At 43.1% G+C, this 18,328-nt stretch overlaps 1 protein-coding gene across 8 annotated transcripts in view; it reads right to left on the reverse strand.

Annotated features, from left to right (window-relative positions):
- The window catches only part of ARMC9 (armadillo repeat containing 9), a 156,855-nt gene that overhangs the window by 126,052 nt on the left and 12,475 nt on the right, over positions 1–18,328 (reverse strand). For 7 of the 8 annotated variants that reach the window (XM_059167728.1, XM_059167725.1, XM_059167724.1 and 4 more), the window contains exons 4-7: positions 13,508–13,699; positions 11,638–11,793; positions 5,213–5,305; positions 3,483–3,507 (exon numbers count right to left, since the gene is read on the reverse strand). In XM_059167728.1, the coding sequence (XP_059023711.1) occupies positions 3,483–3,507; positions 5,213–5,305; positions 11,638–11,793; positions 13,508–13,699 (466 nt within the window). The remainder of the gene's footprint in view (positions 1–3,482; positions 3,508–5,212; positions 5,306–11,637; positions 11,794–13,507; positions 13,700–18,328) is intronic. The other variant, XM_059167723.1, reaches the window with a different exon arrangement.

An 18,328-nucleotide genomic window follows, 5' to 3' on the forward strand; every position in this document is an offset into this window, starting at 1 on the left:
CATTTAGGGCTCTATATTCCAGAAAAATGGTCAGCTGATCATTTTCTGAAGGGATCAAATCAATTAATGGCAAAAATGCTAAAAGATACCATTTCTCTACCTTTTTTTAGATGGCCAGGTAAAATAATAACACAATATGCTGTACTTCCAACCTGAATTTTTCTTCTAACTCCATTTTAAAATATAATTCCTTTTGAGAGAATTTTCCACTCCAAGCACTTTTCTAGCCTCCTTCAACGCTTATGGAAATCAGCTTGTCCATGAACCCTTCCTACACAGAATAATGACTTGCCCAACCATTCAATGTAAAAACAACACCTAAGTCCACAATTAAATTAAACTGGTGGCATGTCTGGGCTTTGTGACCACTGCAGCTATAAGTGTGGGAGGAGGGGACAAAGTGCAGACACAGGCCAACCTGGAGCCCCTGACACCAGTGCCCAAGGGGGCTAACCTTTGGTCTCCATGGCAACACCTCATTCAGCCACCGACACATGCTGTGTCTGCTGGTCTCAATTCCACACACATTCTGCTTGGCTTCCTCAGCAAACTCAATTAAAATCAAACCAAAAGAAAGCTCAAACACCCTGGTCTCCTTGCTGAAATCCAAAGGAAAGATCTATAGAAAAACACAGGCTCATGCCCTCGCAGATTTATTTTATCTATGAAATTGGGCCACTTCTCAGTGGTTCCTATCTGGCTAGCCTCTGAAACCGCAGGGTATGCTGGGGCTCAGGAATCCAGGAGGCTTTCCACCACCTTTCCCTCCACCAGCACCTAGGAGCTCAAAGACAGAATCTGAACATGGACCAAACAGATTCAATCAAGAACTAAGGCAATTTTCTGAAACTCAAAGGATGCAGGTAGGGTAGTGGTTTTCAAATGATTGCCCCGTCTTTGACACTCCTTTCTGTCCAGAGGTGGAAGGCCATTTTCCTTCCCCTGTATGCAGGCTGGCCTTGGGAATTGCTTCTTCTTTTTTTTTTTTTTTAATATTTTATTTTATTTATTTGACAGACAAAGATCACAAGTAGGCAGAGAGGCAGGCAGAGAGAGAGAAGGAAGCAGGCTCCCTGCTGAGCTGAGAGCCGGATGCGGGGCTCGATCCTAGGACCCTGGGATCATGACCTGAGCTGAAGGCAGAGGCTTTAACCCACTGAGCCACTCAGGCACCCCAGGAATTGCTTCTAATGAGAATACAACACAGATGACACTGAGTTCCTTGAAAGGCTGGTTTAGAAAAGATGACATGGCTTCCACTGGCTCTGTCTGGGGACATTCGCCCTTCGAGCTCAGCCACCATGCCACGAGGAAGCCCAGGCCACACAGATGTTCCAGACAAGGGCCTCAGACTTGAGCGCGTGGGTGAGGAAGCCGTGAAGATGGCTCCGCCAGGCTCCGTCTGCATCCACGAGACATGGAGGGAGAAGTGCCTGAGCACACGACTTCCATACCACGCATGATGAAGATGATGATGATATAAATGGACATTGTTGTTTTAAAGCCACGAAGCCTGAGGCGGTGCACTAGCTTGTAACAGAAACAGAAACAGTGGGGCGAAAGCGCATTTCCGGGAGTCACGGGGCAGGACCCAAAGGCCCAGCTCAGTGTATGAATTCCCACCGCTCTGGGGGCACCTGGGTAGCTCCGATGGCTAAGTGATGACTCTTGGTTTTGCCTCAGTTCATGACCTTGGGGTCCTGGGACTGAACCCCGGACTGGGCTCTATGCTCAGCACGGGGTCTGCTTGAAGATGGGAAAGGGAAATTTACACCTTTGGTAAATTCTGGTGGCGTAATCCTCAGTTCCTCTCCCTCTGACCCTGCCCCCACTCACATTCTCTTTCCATCTCTAAAAATGGATAAATAAATTGTTTTAAAAAAAAATTCCCATTGTTGCTAATAAGAGAAAACTGGCAAGGGACCCATGCCAGCCAAGACCCGGGAACTGTACTAACCCCTCAGGGAGCAAGCCTGAGGAGCTGAGGAAATCTGCTGGGACTCATCCTCGGGCACAACTACCCTGGGGGCAGAGCAGCCTCAGTGAGCCCCAAGGCTACGGGACTGCTGACCCCTGAAGCATTCCATGTTGACCCCACAAGGCCACATCTGTGGCCCAGCTCCTCTGTGCTCAGGCACGGACCGATGCTCCCCTGTGAAGGATCAGTGGGTCCGGTCCCTCTGAGCTACGGGGGGCAGGAGGGTGGCAGAACCGCTGGGGACATGCACTGCCACACAAGGCAGAAACAGGCATTCAGACTTCCCGCATCCAAAGCTACTGCCTCCCTCCTTGTGTGTCAAATGTAAAACGTTCCTCTGTCAACTCCCTGGAAAGCAAAGAGCTAAATAATTTACCAATGTTTCTTTTCTTTCTTTTTTTTTTTTTTTTATAAAACTTTAACTCTCTCTAAAAAAAAAAGAAAAACCAAAAAACCACGGAGAAACAATGGCAGAAAGTTTTGCAATCCCCTCTAACATTACCCTGCCTTGGGAAGGGCCAATGTGCTATTTCACGTGGTAAAACTCCACCTGCTGGGCACTGACACCAGAACTTAGACAGGCATGAAACACTTCAAGCACCCTTTCCAACATTTCAGCAGTCTCCTAATGTAGCATCAAAGCCAAAGCTCAGGCAAAGAGCCACAATGTGGTCACTATTTGTTTTGTTGTTGTTGTTGTTGTTGTTTTTACAAACCCTTGTGTCAAGGGCTGACCAGCTACTGACTTCATATTTTTCTCACCTTACTGAAAAATGAACAGTTCTGGTATTTAAAAAAAAAAAAAAAAAAGCTAATAATGGAAAACCATAATTTTATGCTAAAAACTAGTAAGACCCCACATACTAGTTCAAGGTAAGAGTGAAGATACTAAAATGATTCCTTCCTGCCCCCCACCCCGGGCTACACAGTATCTTCTGGCTGTGCTGCTGCAGTTCTGTCCCTTGGGGCAGGGCCTGGATTCCCTTCATCTCTTCGCATCTGGGTTACCTGATCCACCAGTCCTCCTGTAGAGGGGCCTCAAGGAACCTCAGATAAACTTGATTGCAAAGCACTTCATAAATATTTAGACTTTTCATAATTAAAAAAATAATTTAGACTTTTAAAGCCTTTGTTCACCAAGTTCACACATTTTCTCCATCTCTGTTCCTATCTCACTACTCAAAAACGAGTCAAAACTTTTGAGTTGGCAAAACTGTTCTTTAAAAATGTTAATCTAGGGGTGCTTGGGTGGCTCAGTCTAGTAAACGACCGAGTGTTGGTTTTAGCCCAGGTTGTGATCTGTGTCATAAGATGGAGCCCCACACTGGGCTCTGTGCTTAGCTTGGAATTTGCTTGAGGCTCTCTCTTCCTCTCCTTCTGCCCCTTCCCCCTGCTCGCTTGCTTGCGCGTGTGCGCTCGTTCTCTCTTCCCAAAATAAGTAAATAAATAAATCTTTTAAAAAATAAAAATTAAGCAATAAAAAATGTTAATCTAGATGATTTACCTTTGTTACTTTGTCCATTCTCCTTCTGGGATGAGAAAAAGGTTGAGGAAAACAGGCATTGAGGATAAAGTCCTCAGGGTCTCTCACACTGTGTGGCCAGTCTAAGAAAGAGCCTTACCAAAGGTATAAGGGAGAATTCTCATGACAGTGAAGGCCGATTCCTAATGTAGCTGTAAGGAGCTGAGACAGTTACAGACTTCTCAGTACTTGGATCCCTCACTCTCAAGTGACTCCTCTCCTCTCCAGCTCAATTCCTACTGTGTAGTGAAAGTCTTGTGCTGTTTCAACAGCACCCTAAGCAGCCTCCCTGCCCCCTTCCAAAGACCGCCCCACTGCTACCAAACATTCTACTAAAAATGCAAACTGAACTTATACCCTTCAACTCTGTCACTTCCATTTTAGAGCTCTACCCTAAGAAAACTGAGATCGGGATGACAACAGCAAAACACTGTAGCTGAGATCACACTCTGGAGCCAGACTGCCTGAGTTTCAATCTCAGCTCCCACACATTGGGCCACATGACTGAAGGCAAAATACTTAACTTGTTTGGTTTGGGCTTTCTTAATTTTTTTTAGTAACAGCTTTACTCAGATATAATTCACATAGAACTCACTCATTTCAAGTATGTATTTCATTGGTTTTCAGTATATTCACAGAGTGGTGCAACCATCACTACAATCAATTCTAGAACATTCTTATCAACCCCCTCAAAAAAACTCTGTACTCATTAGGAGTCATCCCCATTTCCCCTACCCTCCCTGGCCTTGGGCAATCGCTCTCTACTGTCTCTGGTGATTTGCCTCTTCTAGACATTTCATATACACGGAATCATATAATATGCAGCCTCTCATGCCTGGTTTCCTTCCCTCAGCACGATGTTTTCAAAGTTCATCCGCATTGTAGCATCTGTCTGTCAGGACTTCATTACTTTACACATCTGAGTGATATTCCATTATACGGGTATGCTGCATCTTAGCTATCAATTCACCCCTTGAGAGACATTTGGGTTGTTTTCGCTTTCTGGCTCTTTTGAATAATGCTGCTGTGAACATTCGTGTACATGTTGTCATATGGACATAGGTTTTCAGTTCCCTTGGGTATAAAGCCACGAGAGGAAATGCTGGGTCATATGGTAACTCTATATTTCAACTTTTGAGGAAACAGTCTATCTTTGAAGAGTATTTAATGATATGGAGAAATGTTCTCTTCATTTGATAAAAGTATTTAAAAACACACACATGTACAGATATCTGTTTATGTAAACATTACATATTTTGGGTGTATGTACATATACAAATGCATTTCTGTGCTTTCTAAATTGTCTATGAGGAATATGATCAATTTTATAATCAGGAGTAAAAAGGAGTGATTTTTTTTTCACATGTAAATATGAGCATGATATTCTTCTACTAAAAGGCTTCAAAGGCTTCTCTTGACTTACGAGACCTCACACAAAGCTTTGGGCCTGGGGCCCTCCCTAGTCTCTAATTTTCTATTCTTCAGGTCCAGCAATACTGAATTCCCAAATATACCGTCTCAGTCCTTTCACATGAGCTATTTCCTCTACCTGGAATTCTCTTCATGGGCCTTGACACACTCTCCCATGAGCGCCTCATTCACCTTGAAAATATGAAAGCCAACACTAACAGTTAAATCCCCATCTCAGTGGTGCCTAAGCCAGTGTGCCCCTCCCGCACCACAGGGGGTCTCCATCGGCTTGGAAAGGATACGTATAATGTTAAAAGCTTCGGCGTGTTACTGGCCTTAAAAATTAAAGCCAGAAACTTTTCCAACTTCAACTTTAATTCTGGAGTCCAAGAGTCCTGAAATAAAAAAAGAAAAAATGATAAAAGCCGTAGATCATTAAGTGCCAAGAGCACTGGCAAATTGTGGCCTTTGGTTTAAATAACCCCATCCAACAGTTACTGAAATCAAAAGCTCAATGCCTTGCCGATGGTGCGATGCTGTGAAAACTAGGTTTTTGGACATCTGACCAATTCATTTATAAAAGATTCAAATACCCACAGCAGGAGGAAAGAATGGAGTTCTTTCATAAACAAGGAAAAAAGAGCCCTGTATGTGATTTGAATATTTCATGTGATTTAAGCCCAAGCATGACAAACAAGCTTATTAGGTGGAAGGCCAAACAGAATTCAGAATCGTGGAAGAACACACGGTGCTGGCAGGCACACACAATTATCATTCAGTTCCTGAGAGTTTCCCAAACAGAAAGACTCATTTCCATAAACCACATCTATTTCTTCTTCTTCTTTTTTTTAAGATTTTATTTATTGGACATAGAGAGAGACAGCAAGAGAGGAAACACAAGCAGGGAAGTGGGAGGAGAAGCAGGCTTCCCGCTGAGCAGGGAGCCCAATGTGGGGCTCCTTCCCAGGACCCTGGGATCATGACCTGAGCTGAAGGCAGATGCCTAACGAATGAGCCACCTAGACGCCCCACCATAAACTTCATCTAGGTAAGAAGAAAAAAAAAAGACAGAAGCTGTTATTTGCCTCAAATAACCCATCATGTCAGTATTTATGATATACTTTCAGTTTGATTTGTCTTTTAATAATAAATTACTTATCTCAAATAATGTTCATTGAGAAGGAAAAAATAATGACTTAACTAGTAAAAGAAAAAGTGTTACAAGCAATTATCTTTCTTAGGACAATTTTCTTTACAGTCTTTATATAAAAAATATCTACACCCAAACCAAGAAGTTCCACATAAAAGAAGGAAGATCTCTAAAAATTCCTTGATACTTACCTCTTAGGCCCTGACCCCTGCCCCAGACCCCAGTCCTTCCCCGCTTCCCCTCCCCAGCTCTGTGCCCTTATCCATGCCCTCACATCACCTATTCTACCCAGGGCATCATCTGGCTTTTTGAAAAAATACTCTCATTTTTTTTTTTTTAAGATTTTATTTATTTGACAGACAGAGACCACAAGTAGGCAGAGAGGCAGGCAGATAGAGGGGGAAGCAGTCTCCCTGCTGAGCAGAGAGCCTGATATGGGGCTCAATGCCAGGACCCTGGGATCATGACCTGAGCCGAAGGCAGAGGCTTTAACCCTCTGAACCACCCAGGTGCCCCAATATTCTCATATTTTAAAAAGATTGTGTAATTCCCTGATGTGGCATGATAGCTTTAGTTACAATGTATGTGTGTTATGGGTTGAATTGTGTCCCCTAAAAAGATATGCTGAAGTCCTAGCCCCCTCTGAACATGATGTCATTGGAACAGGGTTGTTGTAGATGTAATTACTTAAAATGAGGTCATGCTGGAATAGGGTGGGCCCTTAGTACAACAAGACTGGTGTCCTTCTGAGAAGGAAAATTTAGACACAGACACAGAGAGAAGGTGGGCCCATAAAGACGGGACTAGAGTTACGCTGCTACAAGCCAAGGGACATTTGAGGCTACCAGAAGCCATGAGAGGCAAGGAAGGATCCTCCCCTAGAGGCTTCACAGGGAGCACGGCTCTGCCAAAACCTTGATTTCAGACCTCCAGCCTCATGAACTGGGAGACAGTAAGATTCTGTTGTTTAAGGCACCTGGTCTGTGGCCTTTGGTTCCAGCAGCTCTGGGAGACTAGTACAGCACGCTACCGCTCAAGGCTTCTGCACTCAACCACGTAAAAGAGAACTGCAGGGAAGAACTACTATGTTGGCTAACAGAAATGAAGATGTCTTAAAAAAAAACAAACAAAACAAAATATTTGGGACATGTAGACTTTCAGTTAAATGGCTCTGTTGCTGATTACTATGTTGTATAACCAACAAGCATATATTTTCAATTTAACTGTTTACCTCATGACGCTCTGCTAATGACAAGGAGAAGACTGGGATAATATCTCTCTGGGCAGTGAATCCCCCCCCCTTTTTTTTTCTTGACTGCTCTTATTTTTCTGTGCTTTCTGCCTTGAGAACAAGAACATTTCCCAAGTCTGGTAGGCACCTGACTGCCCAGCTCCCATGGCGCGGGGGAAGCACTGGGCTGGTTCTCCTGCCTGCACTAAGTCACTCCTGCTCTTCACATCATAGTCTTTCCACTTGTAGAATATAGACTTTACACTAGATGAGTGATTGTCTGACTTGTTTTCCAATAGCAAAATGCTTCTGATCATTCAAAATCTTGCCCAGAACCCTAATATATGAAATAAATAAAAGCATGGTATTCTTGTGGAAAGAAGGCGACAGCTCCATGCTTGCCTCTCTTGGCCTACCCACTGCCCCTCTCTCCCTCACAGAGCCCATTTTCTAATTAAGCTTGACTTGGTTCCTGGCACCTAAGTGCCCAAAAGTTTTTCTGGAAGTGATCAATACCTAAATATGTCTTCAAAGAGATGCTCACTGACAAATAATTTGTTGAAAAGAGCTCATTTCAATCTCTACAAAGGAATTTCCTTTCATGACCTCTCAGCAGAAAAGATAACCTAAAAAAGCAAAGAAAACAACTAAAAAAGCTGGATAAGTTAACCATATTTTAAAATCCATCCTCAAGTGGCAAGAAAGGAAAAGCAGAGGCTAAAAATGACAGTTTTCACTCTAAGGATAACTCAGAGTCTAGAAGACTTTACACCTCAGTTCTAAGAGCTGTCATGGTACAGAAGACAGTAGACACTAGGATCCACTCATAGTAAGCAATCTAATAGGAGACCCTGGCATAAAACTGGGATCCCAGGGCATCTGGTTGGCTTGGTTGGTTAAGTGTCTGCCCTCGGCTAAGGTCATGATCCCAAAGTCCTGGGATCAAGTCTTATATCGCGCTCCCTGATTAGCAGGGAGTCTGCTTCTCCCTCTGCCCTCCCCCATTTCATGCACTCACTCTCTATACCATCAGGAAAAAGTCTATACCATCAGGAAAAAGTCAAGGACAAGCCAATTTACTGCCTAGAAGGCTATAGCAAGGAAATCTACCTGTCTTGACCTCGACATTAGGTAGAAGAGGGGAAAAAAACCTCATTTGAAACTTCATAACCACACACACGCACACACAAAATTGCAGCCTAAACTGAAATTATCTATGTGGTTCCCAAAGCCTTGAGCAAAGAAATTCAATTTAAAATGATCCTGAGTTGGTAATGCCTTAGATGACTGAGAGATGCAAATGCAGATCTTCTCTGAAAGAACCAAACTCCACTCAGGCCTCAAAAAATTCCCACAAGTCCCAAATAAAATAAACTCATTGTCAAAACTCAAAATAACTTTTTTTTCCCTCAAAAAAGAGATATAAGGCACAGTGGATGAGAACCAGCAGATATTAAACTCAGCAGGAACAAATCTACAAAGGCTGCTGATGTATAATATGGTAAAAAAATAAAAAGAAAGGCTTGAAAATATGAGCAAAAAATAAGAGACTATAAAAAATGACCCAGGGGCACCTGGGTGGCTCAGTGGGTTAAAGCCTCTGCCTTCGGCTCGGGTCATGATCCCAGGGTTCTGGGATTGAGCCCCACATCAGGCTCTCTGCTCAAGGGGGAACCTGCTTCCCCCTCTCTGCCTGCCTCTCTATTTGTGATCTCTCCCTCTGTCAAATAAAGAAATAAAATCTTTAAAAAAAAATGACCCAATAAACATGAATTAAAAAACAAAAAGAACTTCCATTAGTAAAAGTTAGTAACCGAAATTACAAATTCAAAGAAGAGATTAAAGAACAAATTAGACTGTCTGAAGACAGGTGTGAATAAATCACCCAGAACACAGTCCACCCAGAACACAGAAATCGCAAGATGGAAAATACAAGATTTTAAAAGACATGGAGGGCACAAACTGGGAACATCCTTGACTCTGCTAACCTGTGCATTTCACAATGGTTGAGATGGTAAATTTTATTTTTGTGTATTTCACCACAAATTTTTTAAATGAAAAAAGAAAAAAGGACAGAAGAAGCAAGTCTAATGCAGATTTAATCAGATATGTAGATTAAATATAGATTTAATCAGACATCCAATAAAAATAATAAAGAGAAGAGACAATATATGAAGAGGAAACAGAATTTTCCAGAGCTGTTGAAAGATACAAAACGTCACATCCAGAAAGCTCAGCAAATCCCAAGTGAAAATAGAAATCTACCCCTAGACATGCCACAGTAAAATTACACAACCTCAAAGGTCAGAGAAACAAGACAGATTACCTACGTGGGAAGAGCAATTGGAATGATGGCCAACCTCCAACAGCAACAACGGAAGCAAGGTGATAACATCACCTTCAACGTCATAAAAGAAAATAGCTGTCTGGGGCGCCTAGGTGGCTCAGTGGGTTGGGCATCCAACTCTTGGTTTCAGCTGAGGTTATGATCTCAGGGTTGTGAGATCCAGCCCACACTGGGCTCTGAGCTCAGCATGGAGTTTGCTTGAGATGCTCTCCCACTCCCTCTTCCCTCTGCCCCTCCCCACCCCATGCATGCTCTCTCGAACTCTCTCTCAAAATCAATAAATAAATCTTTTAAAAGCAGAAAGAAAGGGCGCCTGGGTGGCTCAGTGGGTTAAGCCTCTGCCTTCGGCTCAAGTCATGATTTCAGGGTCCTGGGATCGAGTCCCACATCGGGCTCTCTGCTCAGCAGGGGGCCTGCTTCCCTCTCTCTCTCTCTGCCTGCTTGTGATCTCTGTCAAATAAATAAATAAAATCTTTTTAAAAAAAAATTAAGGAAGAAAGAAAGAAAGAAAATAGCTGTAAACCTACATTCTGGACCCTGTCTGAGAAAACAACAGAGACATTTCAGACAAGCGAGAATGGGAAGAAGGATCTCCAGCTAAAGGAGACTAAAGGGACGTACGTAAGGCAGAGAAGATGATTACACATGGAAGGTCCTTAATGTGAGATGGAACAGCAAGCACAACTATGGATAAATAGAAGGGTAAATCCATACACACTCAGATCGCATAAAGTAGTAAGATTCTGTAGTGTGTGGGGTTAAAGTATGAGTGTTAACACTTGACAATAACAACATGTGAGCTGGGAAGGGGATGAAGGAGGCAAATGCATTCTAAGGTCCTTGTAACGCTCAGGAAGAGGAGGAAGATATGAGCTTTAGATTTTATTATGTTTACATACTCAAGCACCTGTGATGGCTACTGAAAGAACGTATGTAGAGAGTAGCAAAAGGGAAAAAAAAGGGGGATAAAATAACCCCCCATGAGGGTGAACTCTGCAGGCCAGCCCTGTGGCTGTGCCATCATCTTCATAAACAGAAGTCTTCACGGTGAGAAAGCCCAATATTTCTTTTCAAGTTTTACCCCCTTCCTTAAACACTCTATATTTTCAGACTTCTCAGAGAGGAAAGGGGCAAAACTAAATTTGAATGGACAAAGAAAACCAAGCACAGACTTCAACATCGGCTACTCCAAGCCAACCCTGCTTTGATGAAGTCAGTTAGCTCCCTGGCCTTCAGTTTTGGGGCTGCTTTTCAGGAAAGCTGACAGGTGTCTAACTAAAGGATAACAGAACAGGAGACGGAGATATGCCAGGTCTGGAAAGAAAGGAGTTTCATCCATTGTCCCGTGTCCCATGAGCACTCTCCAGAGAGATGCTCAGAGACAGTGTGAGATCTTGCTTTAGAAAAAGCAACTGCGTCAGTCCTTCACGTCAGTCTTCCACGTTCTCATAAGCCTCTCAGGGGACACCTTAATTTTGCTAAGTCAATAAGAATTACTATAGTGGATACACACTGATAATAAATAGTACGCTGAAATGTCAACTGTGCTGAAATAAAACAATGAAAAGAGCTTAGGCAAGTAGTCTGAAGGAAGTAATAGTACACAACCAGGTCCTCAGACATGTGCCAAGTAAGTGAGACTCCTAATACAAATTAAAACATATATAGCCAGCAATTACATAAAATAACCTAGTTCTTTTCAGGCCACCAATTTGCACTGTAATTAAATAAAACTTATCTTTCGATACTGAAAAAGTATGCAAGGAATGCTTTAAGAAGTACACTTAAAGATAGTTCTTTCTGTTAGTCTGGGTTAACAAGTCTTAATCCAACCCCCCCCCCCAAAAAAAATCACATTTTATGGCACAAGAAAAGTTCGCCCAAGAAAATTATCTGAAAACAGAAGCGAATTTTCAGTTTTTTTACAGCATCATTCAGAAACCACAAGCATTGACGAGATGAAACTGCAACGCCACCCCAGATCAGGTTGGTCACTCACCTGGAAGAGCTCTTTAAACGAGGGGTGTACCATGGGGTTAGGAACAAAAGGCAGAGCATAGAATGGGAGAAACTCCGTGGTCTGGCTCAATGCTGCCCCTTTGGTCTCCAGGTAGGTTTTGAAATAAGAAATCCTCTCATCCAGGTCCTCTTTGTCCTGCAAAGAAGGAAAGATGCTCGCTTGGGGTCTTATGCTGGACGCCCAGTCCTCCCGTCCATCCCATCCTCTCTCCGTGGCTCCTCCAGTTCCAGCCACGATGCTGGCTTCCTTCCCACCCGGCCTAGCAAGCACGCTGTCTCTGGTCATTCTAACACCACCCCGAATGTGCCCCTTGACCAAAATTTGTCATGACTCTCAGAGAACTGGATATACAGTTCCACTTGCTGCCCTTTTACTTTGTAATTATCACGTTCTCAGATCTTTAAAATTCTTCATAACCATCATTTCTACCAGCAGGACAACATATCATCTCATGGGTCTATCACAATTTATTTAACCAATTCCCTTATTATTAGACATGGGCATGGTTTCCACTTGTCATAGATCATAAACATGTGGCTGTGTCTCCAGGATTCCCTCAGGAGAGGTGTCTACAGGTGAACAGGTGGACCTTTATGGTTTTTGAAACAGATGCTTCCATGGCATTCTTCCTTTCCTTTACAAAGCAAACTAAGGACTGCTCTTGCGGGCTTCACTGGTTCCATGTGTGATCCAAAACAACTTTGATTTCCTCCAGCGCCTCAGTGAGGTTGGAGGACTTGAGCTACTCAGCCTGGAATCGAGTACTCTCCCTCTCTGACCACCTGGCCACACCAGTTATGTGCACCTTGTGGATGTGTATTCTTCTATTTGACACATCTTACTCCGTCTACACCGGGAAGCCCTCTTCTGGCCACTGGGCTTAAAAAAAATATGATGTTTAATGGATTTTTTTTTAATCTTATGTCAAAATTAAAAAGTTAGAAAACAGAAATAAAGAAAGTGAAAATATCCCATAATGTCACCCCCCATGTGCCTTGTCCTCAGAAACATGAATGGTTACCACAACTTACTGTAAAGCAGTTCCCTCCGCTACTGACCCCTCCTCTGGCCCCCCTGACATTTTAATAAGTGAACACAGGGGCTTGGGGGTGGTAGCTAACGCAAGGAGAAGCCACTAAAGAAAGGCACGTGGTCGGGACATCTGGGTGGCTCAGTGGTTTAAGCCTCTGCCTTTGGCTCAGGTCATGATCTCAGGGTCCTAGGACAGAACCCTGCACCCGCCTCTTTACTCAACAGGGAGCCTGCTCCCCGCCCCCACCTCTGCCTGCCTCTCTGCCTACTTGTGATCTCTGTCTGTCAAATAAATAAATAAAATCTTAAAAAAAAAAAAAGAAAAGAAAAGAAAAAAGAAAGGCATGTGGTCAAATGTCAACATGGCACTGCTCCCTTCTGTCATTTGCTATATGCTGGGAGGCTTGACAGCCACAGTGGCAGCCACTCTCAGCCACGCCCTCTGCACTCCTGCAGAAAGACTGACTACTCACACAGACCTTCACAAACAGGCATCTTTCCAAGACTTAAGCTTAAATTCTTCTGATATACAGTCTAATATGTGGTCTCATTAGGCGTCCTCTTAGACATATGTGTATTTATGTTAAGTTGCCAAATAGGGAAACTTTATTTTGCTAGGTTTTCAAAAAATTTGAGACATTGAGGAAAACCATGTACAGAAATTATTTAATCTCTGTATAAACTACAAAATAAACTGCTGGGAATGAGATAGAAAATTTCCTTGGAAATATATGAGAAAATGGCCGCAAAACTAAATTAATGCTCATTTACAAAACAAACAGCTAATGTTCCCCTTGAACATACCACTCAGACCCACCAAATCACAAAGGGAACCTACAGGTCTCCCTACGGAGTGTTTCAGAAGGTAGATGGCAAAATGGATGTGAAGATAGAATTCCAACTTCTGGGCAAGGGAGTCATGATCTCGAATGGAACTGGGAACGTGCTCCTCCCACAAATCGAAGAACACCTTCTGGTCTCCATTGTCAAATGCAGCAACGAGGTCCTTCTGTTGGAGAAGACATAAGACTGAACCCCAGTCGTAAGGGATGCCCGTTCTTCCAATACCCCAAATTCTCACAAGTTACCTAATACCCTACAGACCACATATGCTCCATGGTTCTAGGGTAATGAAAACTCAGTCTCCTCCCCGAGATAAGGGACAGGAAAAGAGAGAGCTAGAAGGCTTCAAGCATCTTAGGCTGAGATTCACACAAACCGACCCTGGCTGCAGTATCAAGTCTTGGCTTTACAAGGAACAGATGAAACATTTAACTCTCTGAAGTGAAAGGAGCCAGGCACAGGCCCAGGACTTGAGGCCAGAAAACTCACGGGCACATAAATACACGTGGACTTGCTGAACCTCAGCATGTGATCGCTAAAACCAGGCCAGACCCAAAGCCCAGCCAAGCCTCAGCGGAACTCAACCTGCACACGGGAGCTAACTGACAGCCCAGCTGAGTTCTGGAGTGGCTCCTCCCACATACTGCCCCAGTCAACCCCATGCCTGGGCTTGGCGGGGGGCCGGGAGGGGGATGCTGCCATTTGCTCCCTGTTGCTAATGCATATCTCATTAGGATGGTACTTGGGAAGTGACGACAGATCCCAACACACCACAGAGTGACTCTATGACCACCAACTACAGAAACAGGGACACACAGGCTGGAGGTGGAGGAAGGATCACAGGCTTGGTGACCTTCCAGCCTCAGGGCTTGTGAGTCTGACCATGGAGGGCAGACAGTTTCCCAACCTATCATGCAAAAGCTGAAATAGAGAATTCTGAGGAAAGGATGTGACGATTATCATGGAACTGGCCCCACAAGAATGAAGACTGACCCAGTTCAATCACCTGCTGCATAATTTTGCAGATTCAAGAATAAGGCAGAATGGACAGAACTTCCCCAAACCACATGATTCATATTGCTTTCCTTATTATATCAAATGCCCAAGATACTCAGACCTACATTTTGTGCTCATTCGCAAAAGCTTTCCTTGGATTGGATTTTCTGTAGAACCTTCAGTTCCCCCCACCCAACACCATTATTCATCACTGTTAATTGATCATTTTTTTTTATATATTTTTAAAATGGCTTTATGGTTTTCCTCTTTTTTTTAGGTTGTTCAGAAATAAGCTTGTTAATATTATAAAATGGGAATGTACTGCACAGTGTTGAAATGTCCAGTTATACTTAAATACATTCATTAATAAAGAATCTTCGAGGGGCGTCTGGGTGGCTCAGTTGGTTAAGTGTCTGCCTTCAGTTCACATCATGATCTTGGGGACCTGGGATTGAGCCTGGCATCAGATTCCCAGCTCAGTGGGGAGTCTGCTTCTCCTTCTGCCTCTGCCCTGGCTCGTGCTCTCTCTCTCTCTCTCTCTCTCTCTCTCACCCACTTATTCCCTCTCAAATAAATTAAAAAAAAAAAAAAAAAAGGATCTTGCCACCTGGGTGGCAATCAACTCTTGGTTTCAACTGAGGTCGTGATCTTAGAATCTTTAGATGAGCCCCACACCAGGTTCCACGCTCAGTGTGGAGTCTGCTTGGAGTATCTCCCTCTCCCTCTGCACCCCAAGCTGCACTCTCTCTCAAATAAATAAATAAATCTTTAAAAAACAGAATCCTCTACTGTGCTTATCACAGAAATGTTCTCTATGTCGTGTGGTCAAGAACAGCTGACGATCACCTTACTCTGGAAGGTCTTGGCTCCTTGGCCTTGGAAACAGAGAAGGACAGCCCACCAACAACCATGGGAGGGGAGATGCCCAAAGTACAAACAGTCAAGAACTGGGAGTAAGCCCATTACGAACTGGTACAAAGGTGCAGGGGATCTTTCCAAGGGCCAGTGCTGCTGGAGCCTGATCCCACTCCAGGCTCCCCACTGCTGAGCTCTCAGCCAACCCTGTCTCCCTGCAAGCCACTGCAGGGGAGGCGTGTTCCCAGGAGAGGGCTGGTGACCAAGAACTCTTTGTGTGAAAGAGTTGCATACAGACTTGTGAGTATTTTAAGGCTTCGAGTCAAGGTATTTTCTTACGTGGCTTGGCAGAGTCCACATGTTCAAATGGGCCACATACAGTTTATTCTAAATTCTTCCTTTGTAGATCTGGGACCACAAGCCTTTCCTGTATCGTTATAATCACATCTAAAATCCACCCTAACGTATGATTCATATCCTGCACTTGGAAATAGTCCCTAGATTTAATACCAACATACAAAGCAATCCAGTGTTGTAAATATTAATGTCACAAATATTAATATAAAGTCACAATATATATAAATATATACTTTAATATATAAAATAAATATATATTTGTATATAATAATATATAAAATAAATATATAAATATATTATGTTATATAATATATATATATTATATATTAAAATTATAGAAGTGTGCTTCAGGAAATTCTCAGTTTGTTGAGTGCCACTGACACTTAAGATATTTTGCTAAGATGCTGTTCCAGGTATTTTGTTTGAAATTGCTATCACAGTGGGCACAGCTACTTTTTGAATGAGCCAAAAAAATACGCTTGTGGCAATCAGAAAGTTTTGAGGTCTTTCAAGTTATAGAAAAAATGGACTGGGGCACCTGGGTGGCTCAGTGGGTTAAGCTTCTGCCTTCAGCTCAGGTCATGATCTCAGGATCCTGGGATGGAGCCCTGCATCAGGCTCTCTGCTCAGCAGTGAGCCTGTATCCCTTCCTCTCTCTCTGCCTGCCTTTCTGTCTACTTGTGATCTCTGTCTGTCAAATAAATAAATAAAATCTTTAAAGAAAAAAATGGACCTGAATACATCTGAAAAATGTGAACCCAAATCACAAAAAAGTGTGGGCAAGGCTATGGAGAACTTACACCCCTCTGCACACTGTTGATGGGAATATAAAATTCAATAACAACAAAAAAGAATATAAAGGTTCCTAAAAAATTAAAAATAGAACTACCATATGATCCAGTAATCCCCTTCTGGGTATAGATCCAAAATAACTGAAAGCAGCATCTCGGAGATATTTGTACTCCTGTGTTCACAGCAGCACAATATTCACAATAGCCAAGATGTGAGAAAAACTCAAGTGTCCATTGATGGACAAACAGATAAACAAAATGTGGTAGACATATAATGGAATATCCTTCAGCTTTAAAAAAGAAGGAAACTTTGTCACATGCAACAACATGGACAAACCTTGCTCCTTGTCCCCTCCAGCCTCCCTGAATTAGAATGCAAATGCCTGGAGGGGGTGAGCTTTGGTTTGGTTTATTGAGTCCCCAGTGCCTAAAATGCATAACCTAAAACTCCTCAGGACGGGGAACATGTTTGTTTCAGTTCCTAGGCAACTGCACAGCATCCTCTTTTTCCTCTTCCTAAGAAATGTACACTAAGGAGGACACCTGCTGGAATGAGCACTGAGTGTTACATGCAACTGACGAATCACTAAACTATACCTAATAATACATTATGTCAACTAAATTGAATTTAAATTAAAAACTTAAATAAATAAATAAAATGAACAAAAATGTACTTATGTGGAAGATATTACATCACAACCCATTTCCTAGGGAAGGGAGATATTATTACTGGAGTGCCTGGGTAGCTCAGTCAGTTGTGCACTGACTCTTGATTTTGGTTCGGGTCATGGTTTCAGGGTCTTGAGACAGTGCCCCATAGTGGCAGGCTCTGTGGTCAGTGGGGAGTCTGCTTCTCTCCCTCTTCCTCTCCCTCTGCCCCTCCCCTTACTTGCATGCACTCCCTCTTTCTAAAGTAAAGAAAGACATGAACAGACATTTCTCCAAAGAAGACATCCAAATGGCCAACAGACATATGAAAAAGTGCTCAACATCACTTGGCATCAAGAAATACAAATCAAGGGGTGCCTGGCTGGCTCAGTGGGTTAAGCCGCTGCCTTCAGCTCAGGTCATGATCTCAGGGTCCTGGGATCAAGTCCCACATGGGGCTCTCTGCTCAGCAGGGAGCCTGCTTCCCTTCCTCTCTCTCTGCCTGCCTCTCTGCTTACTTGTGATCTCTCTCTGTCAAATAAATAAATAAAATCTTTAAAAAAAAAAAAAAAAAAAAGAAAAGAAAAGAAATACAAATCAAAACCACACTGAGATACCACTTCACACCAGTCAAATTTGCTAAAATTAACCAGTGAGGAAACGAAAGGTGTCAGCAAGGATGCAGAGAAAGGGGAACCCTCCTACACTGTTGGTAGGAATGCAAGCTGGTGCAGTCACTCTGGAAAACAGTATGGAGGTTCCTCAAAAACTTGAAAATAGAGCTACCCTATGACCCAGCAATCGCACTACTGGGTATTTACCCAAAGATACAAATGTACTGACCTGAAGGGGCACGTGCACCCCAATGTTCATAGCAGCAATGTCCACAATAGCCAAACTATGGAAAGAGCCTAGATATCCATGGACAAATGAATGGATAAAGAAGATGTGGTATATTTATACAATGGAATACTACGTAGCCATCAAAAAAACCCCAAAATCTTGCCATTTGCAATGATGTGGATGGAACTAGAGGGTATTCAGCTAAGCGAAAATAAGTCAGTCAGAGAAAAACAATTATCATATGATCTCTCTGATATGAGGAATTTGAGAGGCAGAGTGGGGGGTCATTGGGGGAAGGGAGGGAA

This window comes from Mustela lutreola, chromosome 3, assembly GCF_030435805.1.
Source record: "Mustela lutreola isolate mMusLut2 chromosome 3, mMusLut2.pri, whole genome shotgun sequence".
Taxonomy (NCBI): Eukaryota; Metazoa; Chordata; class Mammalia; order Carnivora; family Mustelidae; genus Mustela; species Mustela lutreola.